General features: G+C 55.6%; 2 protein-coding genes across 2 annotated transcripts; both read left to right on the top strand.

The window, feature by feature from the left end:
• The first annotated feature begins 1,432 nt into the window (after positions 1 to 1,432).
• LOC120388633 (F-box only protein 27-like) lies at positions 1,433 to 9,238 on the top strand. The gene is made up of 5 exons (XM_039510586.1): positions 1,433 to 1,857; positions 2,545 to 2,656; positions 4,287 to 4,382; positions 4,964 to 5,102; positions 7,467 to 9,238. Exons 1-5 carry the CDS (start codon positions 1,554 to 1,556, stop codon positions 7,602 to 7,604), a joined length of 789 nt encoding a protein of 262 aa, XP_039366520.1. The 5' UTR covers positions 1,433 to 1,553; the 3' UTR covers positions 7,605 to 9,238.
• A 2,696-nt stretch (positions 9,239 to 11,934) lies between these two features.
• Positions 11,935 to 21,703, top strand: LOC120388632 (F-box only protein 17-like). Its single transcript, XM_039510585.1, has 5 exons — positions 11,935 to 12,499; positions 13,054 to 13,165; positions 15,012 to 15,107; positions 15,784 to 15,922; positions 19,593 to 21,703. Exons 1-5 carry the CDS (start codon positions 12,160 to 12,162, stop codon positions 19,728 to 19,730), a joined length of 825 nt encoding a protein of 274 aa, XP_039366519.1. The 5' UTR covers positions 11,935 to 12,159; the 3' UTR covers positions 19,731 to 21,703.
• Positions 21,704 to 22,130: the final 427 nt, after the last annotated feature.

Raw genomic sequence — 22,130 nt, 5'->3', positions numbered from 1 at the left:
AGAGGCCGGTGTTGCAACATTAGAGCAGGTCACGAGATGGGGGGGAAATGGGGAAGGAAAATCTAGTGCTTCTTAGGTCAGGGCGCTGTGTTAGAGCGTGTGGGGGGTATTGAGGCAGGACTCCTGGGTTCTCTCCCCAGCTCTGGAAGGGGAGCGGGATCTAGTGGTTAGAGTGGGAGGCGTGGGCTGGGAATCAGGACTCCTGGGTTCCATCTCTAGCTTTGGGAGCTTTCTACCCCCCCGTGGCATTCCCACGCAGGGCAGCAGCTGGACCGCAGACGCCTTGGGGCAGGGCCCAGCTCCAGGCCTGTGCTCTGCAACTTGCTGGGCACCAGTTTTGGTGCTGACATGATCAGTCCTTCCCTGGCTGCTCTCAGCCACCCACCCCGCCCCGAGGGAGGTGGTTCAGTGTTATTGACCCCGTTTGTGCAGGTGGGGAAACTGAGGCACAGCACGTAGGAAGGGACTTGCCCAAAGTCACATGGGGAGTCTGTGAGACAGCAGGAAATAGAACCCAGCCCTGGGAGGTCAATAACACTGACCTACTTTAATCACTAGAATCCCCCTCCCCTCACTTCCCCGAGCTGGGGAGAGAACCCAGGAGTCCTGGCTCCCAGACCCCCCTCTTACCACTAGACCCTACTCCCCTCCCAGAGCTGGGATAGAACCCAGGAGTCCTGGCTCCTATTCCCCTGCTCTAACCACTAGACCCCACTCCCCTCCCAGAGCTAGGGAAAGAACCCAGGAGTCCAGACTCCCAGCCCCCCCGCCGCTCTAACCACTCGCTCACACACCCCTGCCCGGCCAGGGGTCTCCCTAGCCCCGCACTCGCGTTTACCTCGCTCCGCAGCCCCCCCCCCCAAGGCCAGGGCTGCCCCGCTGCGCTCCCAGGGCTGAGCCCGGCCAGCTCGATGCACGCACCGGGCTCGCTCCGCGGCCCAACCAGCCGGTGCTGCAGGGCCGGGGTGGAAAGACGTCAGGCCGCAGGAAGCACCGAGCGGCGGGGAGATGGGCAGCCGGCCAGCCCGGCCCGGGGCTGGGGCTGGGGCTGGGGCGGAGCGGTGGGGGCCCAGGCTGCCAGCTGGCAAAGGCCCCACACCGGAAAGGAAACTGGGCTAGGGAGGGGGGTGAAAAACAAGCGGGGGGGGACCTCAGGACTCCTGGGTTCTCTCCCCATCTCCAGGAGAGCAGGGGGGTCTAGAGGTTAGAGCCCGGTGCCGAGTGGGGGCGGGGGGGAGAGCAGGTGGAAGAACAGTGAGCGGGGCGGGGGGGGGCACTGAGGAGTGTGTACGGGGGGCGACGCCGATTTACACCAGCTGGCGACCAGAGCCGGTGTCAGACCCTGCAGCGGGGCTGGGCGGGGAACCCGGAGCTGGGGGCGTTTCCCGCAGCCTGTTTCAGGCGCCCCCTGGCTTGCAAGGGGTGGGATCCGGTGCTCGCTTTGCAGCCGTGTAAACGAGGCCGGGGCGGCTCCAAGGCGGGGCCGGGATCACATGAGCGGATGCGGCCAGGAGCGGTAGCTGGGCCTGAGCGAGCCGGGCCGCCCCGCGGACATGGGCCAGGGGGGGAGCCGGGCTCCCCCGGCCCCGCTGGACCTGAACCCGCTCCCAGACGAGCTGCTGGCGCTGATCCTGAGCTGGGTCCCGGGCCGCGACCTGCTGACCCGCTGCCGGCCGGTGTGTCGCCGCTGGCGGGACCTCATCGACGGGCCCACGGTCTGGCGGCTGCAGGGCGAGAGGCGGCCGGGCTTGGGGGCCACCCTGGGGGCCGCCCGCCTCTGCCCCCCGCCGCAGTGGAGCCGGATCTGCCTCCTGGAGCCTTTCGGGCGCAACCTGCTCCGGAACCCCTGCGGGCAGGGTGGGTGCCGGCCCCGGGGGGGGGGCGTTGGAGACGGATGGGGAGACTGGGGGGGGCGGTGGGAGTCCAGGGCGGGGCGGGGGGGTCACCATATGATCGGCCGCAGTGGGTCAGACCCATGGTCCATCTCTGCCAGTGTCCTGTCTTCCGACAGCGGCCAGTGCCAGGTGCTGGGAGGTGAGGGCATGGGGGGGGGGGGACTAGGTGGGAGAGCAGGAGCACTGAGGAGTCTGTATATGGAGAGGCCACCAGGGAGAGTGTGGGTGGGGGGGGCAAGGAAGAGGGAGCACCAGAGTGGGGAAGGGGTGATGAGAGGGCACTGGGGCAAAAGGAGGTCTGGCAGGGGTGTCAGGAAAGGGGGGGGAGTCTCCCTCCTCCCCAGCAACCCGCCTCAAGAGGGGGAGGGATAGCTCAGTGGTTTGAGCATTGGCCTGCTAAACCCAGGGTTGTGAGTTCAGTCCTTGAGGGGGCCACTTAGGGATCTGGGGCAAAATCTAGTGAAGGCAGGGGCTGGACTCAATGACCTGTCAAGGTCCCTTCCAGTTCTAGGAGATTGGTATATCTCCAGTTATTAACCCACTTCTCCCCCTCCCCGGGAATGGGTGCTCACCCGGTCAGCGTCCCACACCCCATAAACCAGCTCCCACCACACCTCATCCCCCTTCTTGATGCATTCTCTTCCCGCAGATCAGTTCTCTCACTGGCAGGTGGAGCGTGGGGGCGATGGCTGGAAGGTGGAAGAGAACCGCTGCCCGGTCGAGGGCGCCCCGGCCCAGACCTGCTTCGTCTCATCCTTTGAGTGAGTCTGTTCCCTGGGCCTTCCTGTTTGCCTCCCAGCTTCCCCATGTGGCAGAAAGCTCCCTGTTCTCCAAAGGCCAGACCTATGAATCCAGAGTCACTCTGGATTGACCCAGCATAAATGAGATCCAGAGGTGCCAGGCCTGAGTCTGCCCTGCACCTTGTACAGTATTATACCAAATATATGTAAACACCAGTAAATCTGGAGTGGCTCTGGATTTAGGCCAGGGATACACTACAGATTTCTGCCAGCACAGATCTGTCAGTCAGGCATTGGGAAGAGAGTTGTGCTAGCAGCAGCCCGCAGTGTGGATTCAGTTATACAGTACAGTGCATTGTTACTTGGAGAGGGTGGTTTTATCTGCCAACAGGGTATCCTGGGATTCTTATACCGCCAAAGGGCTCCTACAGCGGACATGGTCTAAGGGTGTGTCTACACTGGCAAGTTTCTGCGCCACAAGTTATTCCACAGTTATTAAAGCGCTGGAATTAAACTGCTGTTGGGTGTCCACACTGTGCTCCTTGTGATGCTGGAGCATATCCACATTAGCAGGTCGTGCAAGGGCAAAGACAGCAGCGCATTGTGGGAGCTATCCCACGGTGCAACTGGCCGCAGGGCGCTTCAGGAAGGGTTTGCAATGCCTCATGGGCAGGCACCATGTCACATGATGCAGGTTTCCCAATCCCATTGTTCCATGGGCATCCTACTGCATTGCCAGCTGCTTTTCAACTGAACTGGGCTGGGTGGGTGTGTATGGAGGGGGAGAGGCAGTGTGTGTTGGGGGCCAGCAGGCTGTCTTGTAAGTTCAGACAGTGGCAGGAAGCAACCAGCCTGAGGCAGGGGAAGGGGGAAACCCTGGGATGTCACTTGAGGGATTATGGGACAGCTCCGGAAGCCAATTACAGCACAATAGCAATCAAGTGTGTACACTGGCAATAGAGCGCTGGAGCCTCTGTGCAAACAGCCTAAGAACTCATTGAGGTAGGTTTTTTGCAGCGCTGCAACTGCGGAGTTTCTGCGCACAAAGTGGCTTGGCAGTGTGTACACGTCTGCAGTTCGAGTGCAGAAAGCTGCTTCACTTCGCAGAAACTTGACAGTGTAGACAAGCCCTAAGTAAATCTGGAGTCACTTCTGTGGAGTCGCTCCCGATTTGTAGCGGTATAACCAAGATCATATGCAGGCCCTGACTCTGTGCTGCCCTTGTGTCATTATGACACATGAACACATACACTCTACCCAAGTGTCGGCAGGGAGAACTGGGAACGGTGTCACTCCAGATTTACGAGGCCTTCTCTGCACTTCTGATTTGCCCTGATTCCAGCCCTGGGTGTAGCTGCCCCAGCAAACTCCTATAGCAGACGTTACTTGCACTGGGGGAGCTGACCCCATGAGTTCAAGTCGTGGCTTATGGCAGCTTTGCCTGTCTACACAGAGAGCTGTACTGGGGGAGTGCCCGGAGGCGTGAACACCTGAGCTCTGTTCCTGGCTCTGCTGTGTGACCTTGAGCAAAAACTACTTCCTCTGTCCATGCCTCGGTTGTGCTGGGCGCTGCTCAGAGGGGAAAAGTGGCCCTGATCTCAGTTAGGTGCTCTTGCAATATCACATTAGGGTTTCCTTTTCCCCTCTGTAGCTGGTGCGTCAAATCGCAGCTGGTAGATCTTCTAGAGGAGGGGTTGTGGGAAGAACTGCTGGATACCTACCAACCGGAAATCTACATCTCCGATTGGTAAGTTTCACCCTCTTCTCCCTAGAGGCCTGAATTGTGACCTGCGGAAAGAAATGGATTTGTGTCTTTGCTGCTGATTTCTGATGACTAAAATAAGACCTCTGCGGGTTTGGAGTTGTTTAGGGGTGGTTGGTTTTTTTTTTAAGCCTTAACAATATCAAGCCTGTTGAACCTGGAGGACCCAGAGATGTGGGCTGGGAGCCCTCTTAGCCCTTAATTAAAGCAGTGACAAGGGTTGGATTTTTAACAGAGTTTCTCCAGCCCAACTCTTGGTCAGGGATTTGCATCAAATGCATGTCGCAGGTGATGTCTGTTCTCGGATTTGCTGGCTAGGATTGTAGACGGGCTTCCCCGAAGTTGCTGGGCGAGACAAGACCAGCGGGTGAGGATGTTACAGTGCTTGGAGCTAAGATGCTGGTGCAATCCCCTGATTGATGGGGACCAAAAAGCCGGTGGTTGATTTCAGCTGTGTGTGTTCCCAAGATTTCTGTTACATTCTACATTCGGGGGGCTGTGTCCTGTCTCCTTCTTGCTGCCCCCCCGGGGTTCCTAGTTCCCCAACGTCTGTTCCCGTCCCGCAGGTGGGGCGCCCGAGAAGACTGTGGCTGTGAATACTCCATCTGTGTCAAGCTCCTGACTGCTAACAGAAGTACTGTAATCGCTGAATTCCAGGCCAACCCCGATCCCATACAACAATGGAATGACCAGCAATATCACCAGGTGAGCCGGCTCTGTTGCCAGCTCTCTGGGCACATTAAGGGACTGGGAGTCAGGACCCCTGGGTTCTAGAACCGTCTCAGACACTGGGTTGACTTTGGGCAAGTCACTTCCCCGCCCTGTGCCTCAGTTTCCCTGTGAAAGGGGGATAACAAGACCAAGTAGGGTGACCTGATGTTTGGGGCTTTGTCTAATATAGGCGCCTATTACCCTCCACCCTCTGTCCCAATTTTTCATACTCGCTGTCTGGTCACCCTGATACCAAGCTCCACTGTAAAGTGCTTTGAGATCTAGCATTGAAAAGCGGTAGGGATGAAGTGGGTGTAATTTGTAAAATTATGTATGTTTCAACACGGAGGAGAGGAGGAGCGAGTGGCGCTGGCAGAGAAAGGAATAGAACACAGGTCTCCTGACATCCAGCCCTCTATCCACTAGCCCACCACAGGCGGCAGATGGCTAGGCCTAGTCGGTGCAACAAAAACAAAAACACTATTCCTGCCCGCCCCACTCGGCAGGCAAAGCTCTGCATCCAGCTGCACCAGGGCCAGGAAGGAGGCAGGAATGGCCCCACCTGTGCACGGACACTCATGTTACGTGACGCTCTAGTGGGCTCCTCTGAATTCTGCAAGCGGCTGGAGCCGGGCCCAGACTCAGGGATGGGAGTCACCACCAGTGCTCCCTCTACTTTTTCCCACCCATTTGCGGAATGAATTTTGTTATATGAATTGTGTTATTATTTAAATCACTAGTCAGGAAGACTTGATTTTATCATGGATTTCTACATAAAAGTGCATTCGTGTTGGTTGTTATAACCTTAATACATATTCCTCACAACTCAGAGATAGATGGGACCCAGACTGGGTCTCTTTTACGGCCTGCTGCCATTATAGGTTTTCCCTTCTAGCGAGAGAATGGTACGGTGGATCTCAAATCAATGAAGGCTACACTCAGAAAGACCTCAAGACTTCTGGAATATGCTGCTCAAACAGTTTTACTTTTGTTTCTACTGCCTGTGCCTCCCTTCTCACATTTATCTCCAGACTTCTCCTTGTCCAGATCTATTCCGCCCCCAACAGTCTTCTATTCACTGAACTTTGTGAAACTTTGCACTTTTAGAGAGAGTTAAGGGACTGACTGTGTGTACACCAATTTGCAGAGGGACAATAGGGTTGAGGTTTGTTATTTCTCACCTCTATACATTATTTATTTAAAAACATTTTTGCTGTTAACAAGCATGTTATCTCTGGAGAGACAAATCAACAGTTTGAGAACAGCAAAACTAAGCATCTCTGATGGTATCTTCTAGACTGAGCTCTGAGTCCCATTGGGTAGGTAGAAAGATTAATTTAAATAATCTATACAGGAGCTCCTGGAACCCCATCAGACTGGTTCCCTAATCCATGAACTATTGGAACTCATTTACAAAACTTTTCTTCAACATGACATAAATATATTGTCTCATCCGATAGAATTAGAATTTATAATCCCTGTTCCATGATGAGAGATCTTTGAGCTATAATGTGTCTTCATTAAAATGATTTTTAGATATGTGTTTTCCCCTCAAAAAGCATTTTATCAAAAAAATCTGACTTTTAATTTTTTTTAAATGATTTTTATCCACCCTGGTTATGTGCCCCCCTCTGGAGGTGATGTGTGGGAGGGGGCTCAGGGCTGGGGCAGATGCAGAGGATTTGGGTGCAGGGGTATGAGGGCTTTGGCTGAGGATTTGGACTCTGGGGTGGGGCTGGGAAAGAAGGTTGGGGTGCAGGGGTGAGGGCTCTGGTTGGGGGTGTGGGCTCTGGGATGAGGCTGGGGATGAGGGGTTTGGGGTGCAGGGGATGAGAGCTCTGGTTGGCGGTGTGGGCTCTGGGATGAGGCTGGGGATGAGGGGTTTGGGGTGCAGGAGGGTGCTCTGGGCCTATGGCAGGGGGAGAGGCCCCCCACAGCTCTCTCTGCCCGCAGCAGCACTTGGGCTGTGGGGAGACAGGCTCCTCTCCCCGCGGCAGCAGCTCTGGCACTGGGGCCGCAGGCTAGACGCCCATCCCCCGGCCACGGGAGGTCCAGGCTGGGGCTGGGGCACCTCTCTCCCTGGCTGAGGCAGGTCCCAGCCAGGTGGGTTCCCTGGACGCCTGCACAGTGCTAAATAGGCTGCAGCGCAGCCGGGCACCTTACAGGGAACTTAGGCCACCACTTGGGGGGAATGTGGGGCAGGCCTGCTCTCCGACCCCCCTCTCGCTGCACAGCAGGTATTCCATTTTGCCCAGCCCCCTTCACCAGTCTGTGTAGCCCCTGCTTCCTCTCTCTGGAGCACACGGATTTGTGACAGGGTCCAGAGGTCAATTTGGGTTCCTTTTCCTTCCCTCCCAGGTGTCCCACCGGTTCAGGCAGTACGGCCGTGGAGTGCGGTATGTGCATTTCCTCCACCAAGGGAAGGACACTCATTTCTGGGCAGGACACTACGGCGCACGGATCACCAACTCCACAGTCATGGTGAAGCTCAGCTGAGAGCCAGGAGCGGGTCTCTGCGAATCTCTCATGCGAGCTGGAATGATGATCTCCATTTGCCTCTGCGAGCTCCTCTCCCGTCCTAGAACAAATCAGGGGGCTGCGTCTCCTTGAAATTAATACGCCCCTTTGCCTGAGAAGCTTTTTTGGTCCATTCTTTCTAGCCAGCCTCATCCCACGCAGGACCAAAGAGCACCGTGGCGAATCTTTAGGTTCCTAGTGCCTGACTTCGGTCAGTGTGAACCTGCCGCTGCATTACAGAAGCAACAAGACTTTAAAGATGGAAACAGTTGGTCTTGTTCCCCTATTTGTGGGCTTTGGGATTGTGTCATCAGAGCATGAAGGGGTTAAAAAAGTAGTTGTTTTAGGGTGTGTTTTTTTTTAAGCACCATGACAGATCGTCTCTGCCACGTTTCTGTTAGGAAGCTGCAGAGAGGTGGGTTGGGAGCTCACTGCGTGTTCTGTTAATGGAAGAGTTTTCTGCCAGCTGATGCCTGTGGTGTTGCCTGTCTGATGTGTATCCAGATTCACAGGTGAGCAAAATATACCCTCCAGTCCCCTGTGCTAATTAGATTGCATGGTTCTGGGGAAGGGGGTTAGAACCCAGCTCCTGCACGGTTCGGGTAGTGCAGTGCTCACGAGAATACCATCCAGGGCAGCCCTTAGACAAACGTAAATAGCCGCTTGTTGATTGTCCACGAGTTTATGGGGAACGTAACATTCAGGTCTGTTCTCACTGCACTCGGATCGCAGCAAAGCTGGACCTGGTAGACACTCAGGCCTTTTGCTGACATAAACCAAGCGTCAGCTTCTGAAGTAACTGACCGGTGTGTAAATCTGGAAAGACTCCAGCGGAGTGACTCCAGATTCACCCAGGTCTACGTGAGACCAGAACCGGGGCCTAGCAGTGCTTTGGTGCAGTTCCCTCCCCATTTTGGGGGGCGATGTGGGCATAAGGCAAAGTCCACTCTTGTACTAACGCATGATCACGGGGCATGGGCAGGGGGTTATAGGTGGAGCCGCAGAGCCCACTCCCAGCAGAGGTTGATGGGGAGGTTGATGGGAAAGACCTTTCTAGGGGACTGGGGTGTAATTTCTGCCACATGGCCCAGCGACGGCCCTCAGTGTCTCAGCTGGTCCTGCGTGCAGTCATTGGGATGGGTCTTAGCCTTGCTAGTACAGACAGGCCAGAACTGAGTGAGCGAGGAATGAGGCCTGCTGACTCCAATGGACTTAGGCCTGATTTACACCGGAGAGAAGGAGAAGGGAGCTAGGGTAGCTATTCAGTCCTAGCGCTGAGCAACCTCCCAACCCGTTCTCTCGGTGCACAGAGAGCCGGGATGGATGGTGGCCCTTTGGGCCAGGCTGTTATCGTTTAAAATGATCCCACGGGCCTGGGCTGAACTCCCCGGTAGCTTAGTTACTGAGAGAGCTAACGGGTTTCCTGTTGGCCTGAGTTGGTTTTATTAATAAAAGGGCATGGAAGGTTTGAGCTGGTCCCTCACCAGAAAAGAGGGGCCAGGGAATGTATTAGCTGGTCAGTTTCACAGGGCTCTGTCCCCAAATGGAGTCGCTGAAGATGATCCCACCAGCTGTGCGGCTTGTTACTGATGATTAAAGCGCTTTTCTGAACAGCGTGTGGTGTGGGTGCTTTCACAGCTCAGCTGCCTTGAAGGTGAGACAGGCCCAAGCTGAATGTCCCAGTTCTTCTCCCTTCAGTGAGAGGAAGAAACTTGGGGACCAGGCACAGCTGAGAGAGAGCAGGAGGCAGCAGACAGGAGTTTGCAGTGGGGTGGGGTGGTAATTAAAGGATGCATGTGGGGATTGTAGGGGAAGAGCTCTTCCCCCTTTCCCTTCTCCCCGAGTTTGTACTGGGGGGCCTGGCCCAGGAGCAGAAGGCAGCTGTGCCCCCAGTGTTCCCTGAGCAGCAGGTTGCAAGCTGCCGAGAAGCCATCCAAGGAGATGCTGCTGCTCAACTCAGTGAGGTCCAGCTGCTGCCCGGCGTGCTCAGAGAAGGGGTGAAGCTCAGGATCGTGCAGGTGGGACTGGGGTGCATGAAACAGTGTGTGAAGTCTGAGACAGCTCTGTAGTGACCTGTTCCTCCCAAGGAAGCTCTCAGGGGCAACGAAAGGCCCAACCATCGCTGGGGGCCGGCTGGGTGACAGGCAGGAAAATGCAGGTGCCAAAGCTGTGGTGCGAACAGCTGGTTCAAACCGGTTGGAACTGGCTTGTAACCGCCGTCCCCTCAGCGCTTTCCCGCCACTCGCCCTTTATAAGGAGCTGTGCCCGTCGGCCGGCGCTGTCCGGCCAGGGGGCGGCCGTGTGCGGTCCGGCTTTTCCCGGGTCTCCGGATCCAGAGCTGGGAAGGATCCTGTGACCCCAACAACTTACCTGCCACTCAGGGTCCTTTGGTCCATCAGCAGCTTCAGTCCCAGCTGCTTGTCCCCATCAGCCCCTGAGATCCAGCTCCAAAGGGCAGCGTTCGGCCCGAGGGTAGGAGGTCCTGGACCCACCAATCGCCACCCTCTGCCCTCCCCCGAGATGACATGGGATTAGCGGGAGGCCATAGAGGGGATTTGATTTGTTTTGTTCTTGTGTCTGTAAAAGGGAAACAGAGGCACATTGTGGTTCACTGAGATTTGATTTTTCCCTGGTTACAGGGGGTGTTATTAAAGGCCCAGCTCCCTTAGCCATGGGGTGATGGGAGAACCTAGCAAGGCCCTCTAGTCGGCATTGGTGAGGCCTCATCTGGAGTAGTGTGTCCAGTTTTGGGCCCCCCACTACAAGAAGATTGTGGAAAAATTGGAAAGAGTCCAACGGAGAGCAACAAAAATGTTTAGGGGGCTGGAGCACATGACTTATGAGGAGAGGCTGAGGGAACTGGGGTTATTTAGTCTGCAGAAGAGAAGAGTGAGGGGGGATTTGATAGCTGCTTTCAACTACCTGAAGGGGGTTCCAAAGAGGATGGAGCTCGGCTGTTCTCAGTGGTGGCAGATGACAGAACAAGGAGCAATGGTCTCAAGTTGCAGTGGGGGAGGTCTAGGTTGGATATTAGGAAACACTATTTCACTAGGAGGGTGGTGAAGCACTGGGATGGGTTCCCTAGGGAGGTGGTGGAATCTCCAGCCTTAGAGGTTTTTAAGGCCCAGCTTGACAAAGCCCTGGCTGGGATGATTTAGTTGGGGATTGGTCCTGCTTTGAGCAGGGGGCTAGATACCTCCTGAGGTCCCTTCCAACCCTGATAGTCACTGATTCTATGATTCTAAATCAGTCATTGGAGAAGCACCGAGGGATGGATCCACGTCAGGGATTCCACGCGGGAGGAGGCTGGGTGCAGGCAGGCGGAGACGTCAGCTTAACCTGACCGGCTGGGTTATCCAGAGGCCGGTGTCACAACATTAGAGCAGGTTACAAGATGGGAGGGAAATGGGGAAGGAAAATTTAGTGCTGCTTAGGTTAGGGCGCTGTGTTAGAGCGTGGGGGCGGGTATTGACGCAGGACTCCTGGGTTCTCTCCCCAGCTCTGGAAGGGGAGTGGGATCTAGTGGTTAGAGTGGGCTGGGAATCAGGACTCCTGGGTTCCATCTCTAGCTTTGGGAGCTTTCTACCCCCCTGTGGCATTCCCACGCAGGGCAGCAGCTGGACCGCAGACACCTTGGGGCAGGGTCCAGCTCCAGGCCTGTGCTCTGCAATTTGCTGAGCACCAGTTTCGGTGCTGGCGACGTGGTCAGTCCTTCCCTGGCTGCTGTCAGCCACCACCACACCCCTCTTCCCCCACCCCCCGTTGGAGGTGGTTCAGTGTCATTGACCCTATTTGTGCAGGTTTGGAAACTGAGGCACAGCACGTAGGGAGGGACTTGCCCAAAGTCACATGGGGAGTCTGAGATAGCAGGGAATAGAACCCAGCCCTGGGAGGCCAATAACACTGAATCTTACCACTGGAGGAGGAGTGAGGGCAGGGTGGGCTCAGGGGAGGGGGCGAGAAGGGGTGGAGGGGGGGCAGGGCTGGTGGCGGAGCCAGGGGTTGAGCAGTGAGCACCCCCCCCAGCACACTGGAAAGTTGGCACCTGTAGCTCTAGCCCCGGAGTCGGTGCCTGTACAAGGAGCTGCATGCTGCTCCTGAGCCCTAGTTTGGCCACCCCTGGGTTAGAGCCAGAGGGGCTGGGAGCCAGGACTCCTGGGTTCTCTGCCCAGCTCCAGGGGAGGCCGGGAGTTTTCCCGACAGTGGCCAGTGCCAGGTGGTGGAGGGGGGACCAGGTGGGGGAGCGCTGTGTGGGGAAGGGGGGCAGGAGGTGGAGGGGGGGGACCGATTTACACCAGCCGGCGACCAGAGCCAGTGCCAGACCCAGCAGCGGGGCTGGGCGGGGAACCCGGAGCTGGGGGCGTTTCCCGCAGCCTGTTTCAGGCGCCCCCTGGCTTGCAAGGGGCGGGATCCGGTGCTCGCTTTGCAGCCGTGTGAACGAGGCCGGGGCGGCTCCAGGGCGGGGCCGGGATCACATGAGCGGATGCGACGAGGAAAGTAGCGGGGCCTCAGCGAGCCCGGCCGCCCCCCGGCCATGGGGCAGGGGGAGAGCCGGGCCCCCCCGGTCATGCTGGTGCAGTGGGCGCCCGCGTCTGCCCCGGCCGCGCTGGACCTGAACCCGCTCCCGGACGAGCTGCTGGCGCTGATCCTGAGCTGGGTCCCGGGCCGCGCCCTGCTGACCCGCTGCCGGCCGGTGTGTCGCCGCTGGCGGGACCTCATCGACGGGCCCACGGTCTGGCGGCTGCAGGGCGAGAGGCGGCCGGGCTTGGGGGCCACCCTGGCGGCCGCCCGCCTCTGCCCCCCGCCGCGGTGGAGCCGGATCTGCCTCCTGGAGCCCTTCGGGCGCAACCTGCTCCGGAACCCCTGCGGGCAGGGTGGGTGCCGGCCCCGGGGGCGTCGGAGAGGGATGCTGGGATTATGGGGGGCGGTGGGAGTCCAGGGGGTCACCATAAGAACAGCCTCAGTGGGTCAGATCCATGGTCCATCTCTGCCAGTGTCCTGTCTTCCGACAGCGGCCAGTGCCAGGTGCTGGGGGGGGAGGGCTTTGGAGGGGGGGGAACCAGGTGGGAGAGCAGGAGGTGAATGGGGAGCGCTGAGGAGTCTGTATATGGGGAGGGGCACCAGGGAGAGTGTGGGTGGGGGGGCAAGGAAGAGGGAGCACCAGAGTGGAGGAGGGGGTGATGAGAGGGCACTGGGGCAAAAAGGTACCTGGGGGTCTGGCAGGGGTGAGGGAAGGGTTGGGAGTCTCCCTCCTCCCCAGCAACCCCCCTCGATATTTATTTCTCTCCCTGTTTACTTTCGAGAGCCACATTAACCCACTCCCCCCCACCAGGAATGAGTGCCCAGCAGGGTGTCGTCCCCGGCCCCATCAAACCAGCTCCCACTGCACCTCGCCCCGTCCTCCCGCTGACACATTCTCTTCCCGCAGATCAGTTCTCTCACTGGCAGGTGGAGCGTGGGGGCCATGGCTGGCAGGTGGAAGAGAACGGATGCCCGGTCGAGGGCGCCCCGGCCCAGACCTGCTTCACCACATCCTTTGAGTGAGTCTGTCCCCTGGGCCTTCCTGTTTGCCCCCAACCTTCCCCATGCGGCAGAGAGCTACCAATTCTCCAAAGGCCAGACCAGTCCTGATCTGGCATGTGCTACTATGAATCCAGAGTCACTCTGGATTGACCCAGCATAAATAAGACCCAGAGGTGCCAGGCCTGAGTCTGCCCTGCACCTTGTACCGTCATGTCCCAAATATGTGTACACACCAGTAAATCCGGAGTGGCTCTGGATTTAGGTCAGGGCTACGCTACAGATTTCTGCCGGCACAGATCTGTCGGTCAGGCATTGAGAAGAGAGCTGTGCTAGCCAGTGTGAATTCAATTATACAGTACGGTGCTCTGTTACTAGGGGAGTTTGTTTCGCTCAGGGAGGGTGGTTTTATCTGCCAACAGGGTATCCTGGGATTCTTATACTGGCAAAGTGCTCTGACTGTGGACATGGTCTAAGGGTGTGTCTACATTGGTAAGTTTCTGCGCCACAAGTTATTCCACTTTTATTAAAACACTGGAATTAATCCACTGTTGTGTGTCCACACTGTGCTCCTTGTGACGCTGGAGCACATCCACATTAACAGGTTGTGCAAGGGCAAGACAGCAGTGCATTGTGGGAGCTATCCCAGTGTGCAACTGGCCGCAGGGGCTTCAGGAAGGGTTTGCAATGCCTCATGGGCAGGCACAATGTCGCATGATGCAGGTTTCCCAATCCCTTTGTTCCATGGGCATCCTACTGCATTGCCAGCTGCTTTTCAACTGAACTGAACTGGGTGGGTGGGTATGGAGGGGGAGAGGCAGTGTGTTCTGGGGGCCAGAGAGGGGGCCAGCAGGCTGTCTTGTAAGTTCAGACAGTGCAGGAAGCAACCAGTCCTGAGGCAGGGAAAGGGGGAAACCCTGGGATGTCACTTGAGGGATTATGGGACAGCTCTGGAAGCCAATTACAGCACAATAGCAATCAAGTGTGTACACTGGCAATAGAGCGCTGGAGCCTGTGCGCAAACAGCCTTACGACTCTCGTTGAGGTGGGTTTTTTGCAGCGCTGCAACTGAGGAGTTTCTGTGCACAAAGTGGCTTGGCAGTGTTTACACATCTGTAGTTTGAGTACAAAAAACTGCTTCACTGCGCAGAAACTTGCCCGTGGACAGGCACTAAGTAAATCTGGAGTCACTTCAGTGAAGTGGCTCCGCATTTTCAGCGGTATAACCAAGATCAGATGCAGGCCCTGACTCAGTGCTGCCCTTGTGTCATCATGACACACACAAACAGACACACTCTACCCAGGTGTCGGTATCAACCCAAGGTGTCTGGCAGGCGAGAACTAGGAACGGTGTCGCTCCAAGTTTGTGAGGCCTTCTCTGCACTGCTGATTTGCCCCGATTCCAGCCCCGGGCGTAGCTGCCCCAGCAAACTCCTATAGCAGACGTTACTTGCACTGGGGGAGCTGACCCCATGAGTTCAAGTCATGGCTTATGGCAGCTTTGCCTGTCTACACAGGGAGCTGTACTGGGGGAGTGCCCGGAGGCTTGAACACCTGAGCTCTGTTCCTGGCTCTGCTGTGTGACCTTGAGTAAAAACTACTTCCTCTGTCTGTGCCTCGGTTTCCCCTCCCACCCTTTGCCCACCATATCTGTGGGACAGCAATTGTCTCTTCCTAGAGTTCATATTGACCTGCCAACACATTATACCCACAGCTGCCTTATCTACAGTAGGATTTCAACACCTGTCCACGAATACCCTTTTTTCCCCCCTAGTGTCCACAGAGTGCGCAGCGCCCAGCACAATGTGGCCCTAATCTCAGGTGCTATTCCAATATCACATTAGGGTTTCCTTTTCCCTTATGTAGGTGGTGCATCAAATCGCAGCTCGTAGATCTTCTAAAGGAGGGGTTGTGGGAAAAACTGCTGGATACCTACCAACCGGAAATCTACATCTCCGATTGGTAAATTTCACCACCTTCTCCCTAGAGGCCTGAATTGTGACCTGCTGAAAGTAATGGGATTGTGTCTTTTCTGCTGATTTCTGCTGACTAAAATAAGACCCCTGCAGTTTCCTTCATTTCTAGTTATAGGGGCCACCTGTGCCTCAAAATCAAAGGGTTTGGGTTTGTTTTGGGGTTGTTTTTTTAATCATTTAAAAATATCAAGCCTGTTGAACCTTGTTTGATCTATTGTTTTTTTTTGCTGGAGGTCCCCTCGGAGGACCCAGAGATGTAGGTTGGGAGCCCTGTTAGCCCTTAATTAAAGCGGTGACAAGGGTCGGATTTTTAACAGTGAGTTTCTCCTGCCCAACTGTTGGTCAGCGGCTTGCGTCAAATGCATGTCACAGGTCGTGTCTGTTCTCGGATTTGCTGGCTAGGATTGTAGACGGGCTTCCCTGAAGTTGCTGGGCTAGACAAGACCAGCGGGTGAGGATGTTACAGTGCTTGGAGCTAAGATGCTGGTGAAATCCCCTGATAGATGGGGACCAAAAAACCGGTGGTGCTGCTTGTGTTGGATTCAGCTGTGTGTGTTCCCAGGATTCCTGTTATGTTCTACATTCGGGGGGGGCTGTGTCCTGTCTCCCTCTTGCTGCCCGACGAGGTTCCATGTTCCCCAACGTCTGTTCCCATCCTGCAGGTGGGGCACCCAGCGAAATGGTGGCTGTGAATACTCCATCTGTGTCAAGCTCCTGGCTGCCAACAGAAGAACTGTAATTGCTGAATTCCAGGCCAACTCTGATGCCATACAACAGTGGAACGACGCGCAGTATCACCAGGTGAGCCGGCTCCGTTGCCAGCTCTCTGGGCACATTAAGGGACTGGGAGTCAGGACACCTGGGTTCTAGAACCGACTCAGCCACTGGGTTGACTTTGGGCAAGTCACTTCCCCTCCCCACGCCTCAGTCCCCCTGTGAAGGGATAATGAGACCAAGCTCTACTGTAACGCGCTTTCAGATCTACCACTGAAAAGGGGTAGGGATGAATCACTAGTGGGCGTCATTTGTAAAATTATGGATGTTTAAAACAACCAAAAAAACCAGAGCGCCAAGAGTTAAAAATCGTGACTCCCAAACCGAAAGAGCTCCTGCCCTGTCTTGGAGCTGTCATCAGCACTTCACGCCAACTCATCACCCAGTCTAGGCTGCAGCGTGACCATCCCGGAATCTATCGCATAGACCGAGAAGGGGGATGAAATCAAGTTTGAAAGGGGAAACTTGCTGGACGTGGGAGGGTGGTTCTCTTCCCAGCTCACCCACAAAACAAACTCCACCCATGGGTCTTGCCCACGTGAAACCCCTCTAGTGTTCACAGCTGGAGTGCTTCAGTGTAGGAGCTGCCAACGCTGGCTGGAGAGGTTCTTCCGTCACTGCGGTTAATCCACCTCCCCAAAAAGGGGTCGCTAGATCCATGGCAGAATTCTTCCATACAGGAGTTCGATCTGTGGTGGTGTGTACCCTTGGGGTTCCACTGGGGTCCCCCTTCATGGCCCTGGACTGTGCCTGGGGGTCTGATTCGGTTCACAGGCTGAAGGACGAGGATACAAAGAAATACTGAGGAGCTCCCCATTCGGGGTACGTCTGCACTGCAAAAAAACCCAACAAGCGGGGGCAGAGAGTCTCAGCGGCCGGGTTTACAGACGCAGGCTACAGCACTAAAACCAGCAGCATTGATATTACCACTCGGGCTGGCGCTCTGGCTCAGACACCAGCTCCCTCCCTGGGTTTCAGAGCCGTCGACATGGGTATTTGCAAGGCCAGCCCGAGTCTGTAAAGCCGCGCTCAGAGATGCTCTGCCGCGGGTGGTATTGGCACAGCGTCGACGTGCCCTCCCTGAGCGCCGTCCTGCCCTGAATGGGGCTGGGGTCCTGCGGGGACAGTGTAATTAACGACCGGTTTCTAATGCAGACGCGCAAGGGGGCTGAACAAAGCGTGCACGGGCAGCCTGAATTCGGGCTGTTCCTAACTCTGGAGGGCTCGACCCTGCACCTTAATGTTCTTTTAAGGTCGCTCTTATGGCTATAACGTGTGTGACTAGTTGAGGTGCCCGCAGGTGGCAGGCAAAGATTGTGCAGCGTAGATCATGGGATCCGTGCAGGACCGATGGCTCCTTCTGGTGCCTCTTTACGCTGGGAGGTATCTGTAGAGTCACTGCGCGGCTCTGGATTTTATGAGGTGTGTTACCGGCGCACCTAGAGCCCGCAGCTGCGATCAGGGCCCCGTTGTGCCGGGCAGGGCCCTGTTGTGCCGGGTGTGGGCACAGCGCAGTCTAAAGGGACACAGGCTCATTTATTGCAGAGGTGCAGCTGGCGGTGGCAGAGAGAAGAATAGAACATGGGTCTCCTGACATCCAGTGCTCTATCCACTAGCCCACCACAGGCGGCAGATGGCTAGGGCTAGTGGGTGCTCATCCCCCCCCAAAACTATCGCTGCCTGCCCCACTCGGCAGGAAAAGCTCTGCATCCAGCTGGGTCAGGAAAGAGGCAGGAATGGCCTCACCTGCGTCACGTGTCTGTGCACTCTAGAGGGCTCCTCTGAATTCTATGAGCGGCTGGAGCTGGGCCCAGACCTCTGGGACAGGAGACACCTCCAGTGCTCCCTCTAATTTTTCCCACCCATGTGTGGAATGAATTTTGTTATGTGCAGGGTGGATTTGATTTAAATCATGATTTCATAGAATATCAGGATTAGAAGGGCCTCAGGAAGTATCTAGTCCAACCTCCTGCTCAAAGCAGGACCAATCCCCAGACAGATTTTTGCCCCAGATCCCTAAGTGGCCCCCTCAAGGATTGAACTCACAACCCTGGGTTTAGCAGCAGGCTAATGCTCAAACCACTGAGCTATCCCCCCCTGCAATCATTAGTTAGGAAGACTCTCTTTAATCATGGATTTCTTCATAAAAGTGCATTATTGTTGGTTGTTATAACAATACATATTCTTCACAACTCAGAGATCGATGGGACCCAGACTGGGTCTCTTTTACGGCCTGCTGCCAATATAGGTTTTCCCTTCTAGTGAGAGAATGGTACAGTGGATCTCAAATCAATGAAGGCTACACTCGGAAAGACCTCAAGACTTCTGGAATATGCTGCTCAAACAGTTTCACTTTTGTTTCTACTGCCTGTGCCTCCCTTCTCACATTTATCTCCAGATTTCTCCTTGTCCCGATCTATTCTGCCCCCAACAGTCTTCTATTCACTGAACTTTTTGAAACTTTGCACTTTTAGAGAGAGGTAAGGGACTGACTGTGTACACAAATTTGCAGCGGGACAATAGGGTTGGGGTCTGTTATTGCTCGCCTCTATATATTTATTTATTTAAAAACATTTTTGCTGTTAACAAGCATGTTATCTCTGGAGACACAAATCCACAGTTTGAGAACAGCAAAACTTAGCATCTCTGAGGGCATCTTCTAGACTGAGCACCGAGTCCCATTGGTAGGTAGAAAGATTAACCTAAATAATCTGTACAGAAGCCCCTGGAACCCCATAAGACTGGGTCCCTAATCCATGAACTATTGGAACTCATTTACAAAACTTTTCTTCAACATGACATGAATATATTGTCTCATACGATAGAATTAGAATTTATAATCCCTGTTCCATGATGAGATATTTGAGCTATAATGTGTCTTAATTAAAACGATCTTTAGATAAAATGGTTCGTGAGGAAAAAACCTATCAAAAAATCCTATTTTTTGTAATCATTGATTTTTATCCACCCTAGTTATGTGCACCAGTATGGACGTGATGTGTGGCAGAGGGCTCAGAGCTGGGGCAGAGGGTTGGGGTTCAGGGGGTGAGGGCTCTGGGTTGTGGCTGGGGATGAGGGGCTCAGGGCTGGAACAGAAGGTTGAGGTGCAGGGGGTGAGGGCTCTGGGGGTGCAGGCTCTGGGGTGGGGCTGTGGAAGAGGGGCTTAGGGTGCAGGAGGGTGCTCTGGGACAACGGCAGGGAGAGGGGGCTTCTCCCAGGTCTCTCTCCCCGCCGCGGCAGCTCTGGGGCTATGGGATAGGCACCATTCCCCAGCCACGGGAGGTCCGGGCTGGTACTGGGGTGCCTCTCTCCCTGGCTGAGGCAGGTACGGGCCATGGCTGGGTTCAGGCCGCCCTTCCCCCGACCATGGCAGGTCTGGGGTTGAGTTGGGGGAGGGACGTCCCGCTTGGAGCAGGTCCCGTCTGGACGGGTTCCCTGAGCCCCTGCACAGCGCTAAATAGGCTGCTGCACGGCCACGCACCTTACAGGGAACTTAGGCCACCACTTGGGGGGAATGTGGGGCAGGCCTGCTCTCCGACCCCCCTCTCGCTGCACAGCAGCTATTCCGTTTTGCCCAGCCCCTGCCCTGCAAGAATATCTTCACCAGTCTGTGTAGCCCCTGCTTCCTCTCTCTGGAGCACACGGATTTGTGACAGGGTCCAGAGATCAATTTGGGTTCCTTTTCCTTCCCTCCCAGGTGTCCTACCGGTTCAGGAAGTACGGCCGCGGAGTGCGGTATGTGCATTTCCTCCACAAAGGGAAGGACACTCATTTCAGGCCGGGACACTATGGCGCACGGATCACCAACTCCACTGTCATGGTGAAACTCAGCTGAGAGCCAGGAGCGGGTCTCCATGAATCTCTCATGTGAGCCGGAATGATGATCTTCATTTGCCTCCGCGAGCTCCTCTCCTGTCCTAGAACAAATCAGGGGGATGCGTCTCTTTGAAATAATATGCCCCTTTGCCTGAGGAGCTTTTTCAGTCCGTTCTTTCTGGCCAGGCTCATCCCACGCAGGACCAAAGAGCACCGTGGCGAATCTTTAGGTTCCTAGTGCCTGACTTGGGTCAGTGTGAACCTGCCGCTGCATTGCAGAAGCAACAAGTCTTTAAAGATGGAAACAACTCGGCTTGTTCCCCTATTTGGGGACATTGGGATTGTGTCATCAGAGCGTAAAGGGGTTTAATCAAAACCCAAACTACTATTTTTTTACCACCATGATGAGGAATTTTCAGATGGTCTCTGCCACGTTTCCGTTAGGAAGCTGCAGAGAGGTGGATTGGGAGCTCACTGCGTGTTCTGTTAACGGGAGAGTTTTTTCTGCCAGCTGATGCCTGTGGTGCTGCCTGTCTGATGTGAATCCAGATTCACAAGCACGTGAGCAAAATACACCCCTCCCCTGTGCTAATTAGATTGCAATATTCTGGGGAAGGGGGATTAGAACCCAGCTCCTGCAAGGTTTGGGTAGTGCAGTGCTCAGGAGAATACCATACCGGGCAGCCCTTAGACAAACATAAATAGCCACTTGTTGATTGTCCAGGAGTTTATGGGGAACATAATCTTCAGGTCTGTTCTCACTGCACTTGGATCCCAACAAAGCCAGTGGTCCTGGTAGACACTCAGACCTTTTGCTGACATAAACCAAGGGTCGGATTCTGAAGTGTGTAAATCTGGAAAGACTCCAGTGGAGTGACTCCAGATTCACCCAGGTCTACATGAGACCAGAACCGGGGCCTAGCAGTGCTTTGGTGCAGTTCCCTCCCCATTTCAGGGGGGGCGATGTGGGCGTAAGGCAAAGTCCACTCTTGTACTAACGCATGATCCCGGGGCATGGGCAGGGGTTTATAGGCGGAGCCGCAGAGCCCACTCCCAGCAGGGGTTGATTCGCAAGACCTTTCTAGGGGACTGGGGTCTAATTTCTGACACGTGGCTCAGCGACAGCCTTCAGTGCATCAGCTGGTCCTGCGTGCACTCATCAGGATGGGTCTTAGCCCTACTCATAAAGACAGGCCAGAAGTCGGATGGTATCAACCAATGTCCTGCCATTGGTGTCTTTGCTCTCTTACACCAGCAGGGGATACCGTCCCGGTGATTGGAGGCGTGATGCTGGGGGATCTGGTGCTTTGTGTTATCTGTGTCAAAAAAAGCCCAAATTCTGCCCCCATTGAAGTCCAAGGCTCTGATTCTCCTACTGCTCAAATGGTTGAGTGAAGAAAGAGGCCTGCTGACTCCAATGGACTTGGGCCTGATTTAAACCGGAGAGAACGAGAAGGCACATTCAAGTTAATTTAGATTTGCTTTTTCCCTGGTTATGGGGGGAGGGAGGATTATTAAAGCCCCAGCTTCCTTAGCCATGGGGTGATGGGAGAACCTAGCGAGGCCCAAGAAATCAGTCATTGGAGAAGCACCGAGGGATGGACCCACCTCAGGGATTCCACGCAGGAGGGGATGGGGCGCAGGCAGGCGGAGACGTCGGCTTGACCTGACCGGCTCGGTTATCCAGAGGTTGGTGTCACAACATTAGAGCAGGTCATGAGAAGGGAGGGAAGGGGAAGGAACATCTAGTGCTTCTAAGGTCAGGGCGCTGTGTTAGAGCGTGGGGGGAAATGAGGCAGGACTCCTGGGTTCTCTCCCCAGCTCTGGAAGGGGAGTGGGGTCTAGTGGGAGGGAACACCTGGGTTCCATCTCTAGCTTTGGGAGCTTTCTACCCCCCTGTGGCATTCCCACGCAGGGCAGCAGCTGGACTGCAGACACCTTGGGGCATGGCCCAGCTCCAGGCTTGTGCTCTGCAAATTGCTGAGCACCAGTTTCCGTGCTGACGACATGGTCAGCCCTTCCCTGGCTGCACTCAGCCCCCCACCCGCCGTGGGAGGTGGTTCAGCGTCATTGACCCTATTTGTGCAGGTGGGTAAACTGAGGCACAGCACGTAGGAAGGGACTTGCCCAAAGTCACATGGGGAGTCTGAGACAGCAGCGAATAGAACCCAGCCCTGGGAGGTCAATAACACTGACCTAATCTTACCACTAGATGAGGAGTGAGGACACGGTGGGCTCAGGGGAGGAGGTGAGAAGAGGTGGAGGGCCGGTGGCAGAGCCAGGGGTTGAGCAGTGAGCACCCCCCCAGCACACTGGAAAGTTGGCACCTGTAGCTCTAGCCCCGGAGTCGGTGCCTGTACAAGGAGCCACATGTTGCTCCTGAGCTGCAGTTTAGCCACCACTGGGTTAGAGCCAGAGG

Source organism: Mauremys reevesii, linkage group 22, assembly GCF_016161935.1.
Source record: "Mauremys reevesii isolate NIE-2019 linkage group 22, ASM1616193v1, whole genome shotgun sequence".
In the NCBI taxonomy this organism is placed as follows: domain Eukaryota; kingdom Metazoa; phylum Chordata; order Testudines; family Geoemydidae; genus Mauremys; species Mauremys reevesii.
Note: the sequence above shows the minus strand (reverse complement) of the source record. Positions and strands in the feature narration are given on the sequence as shown.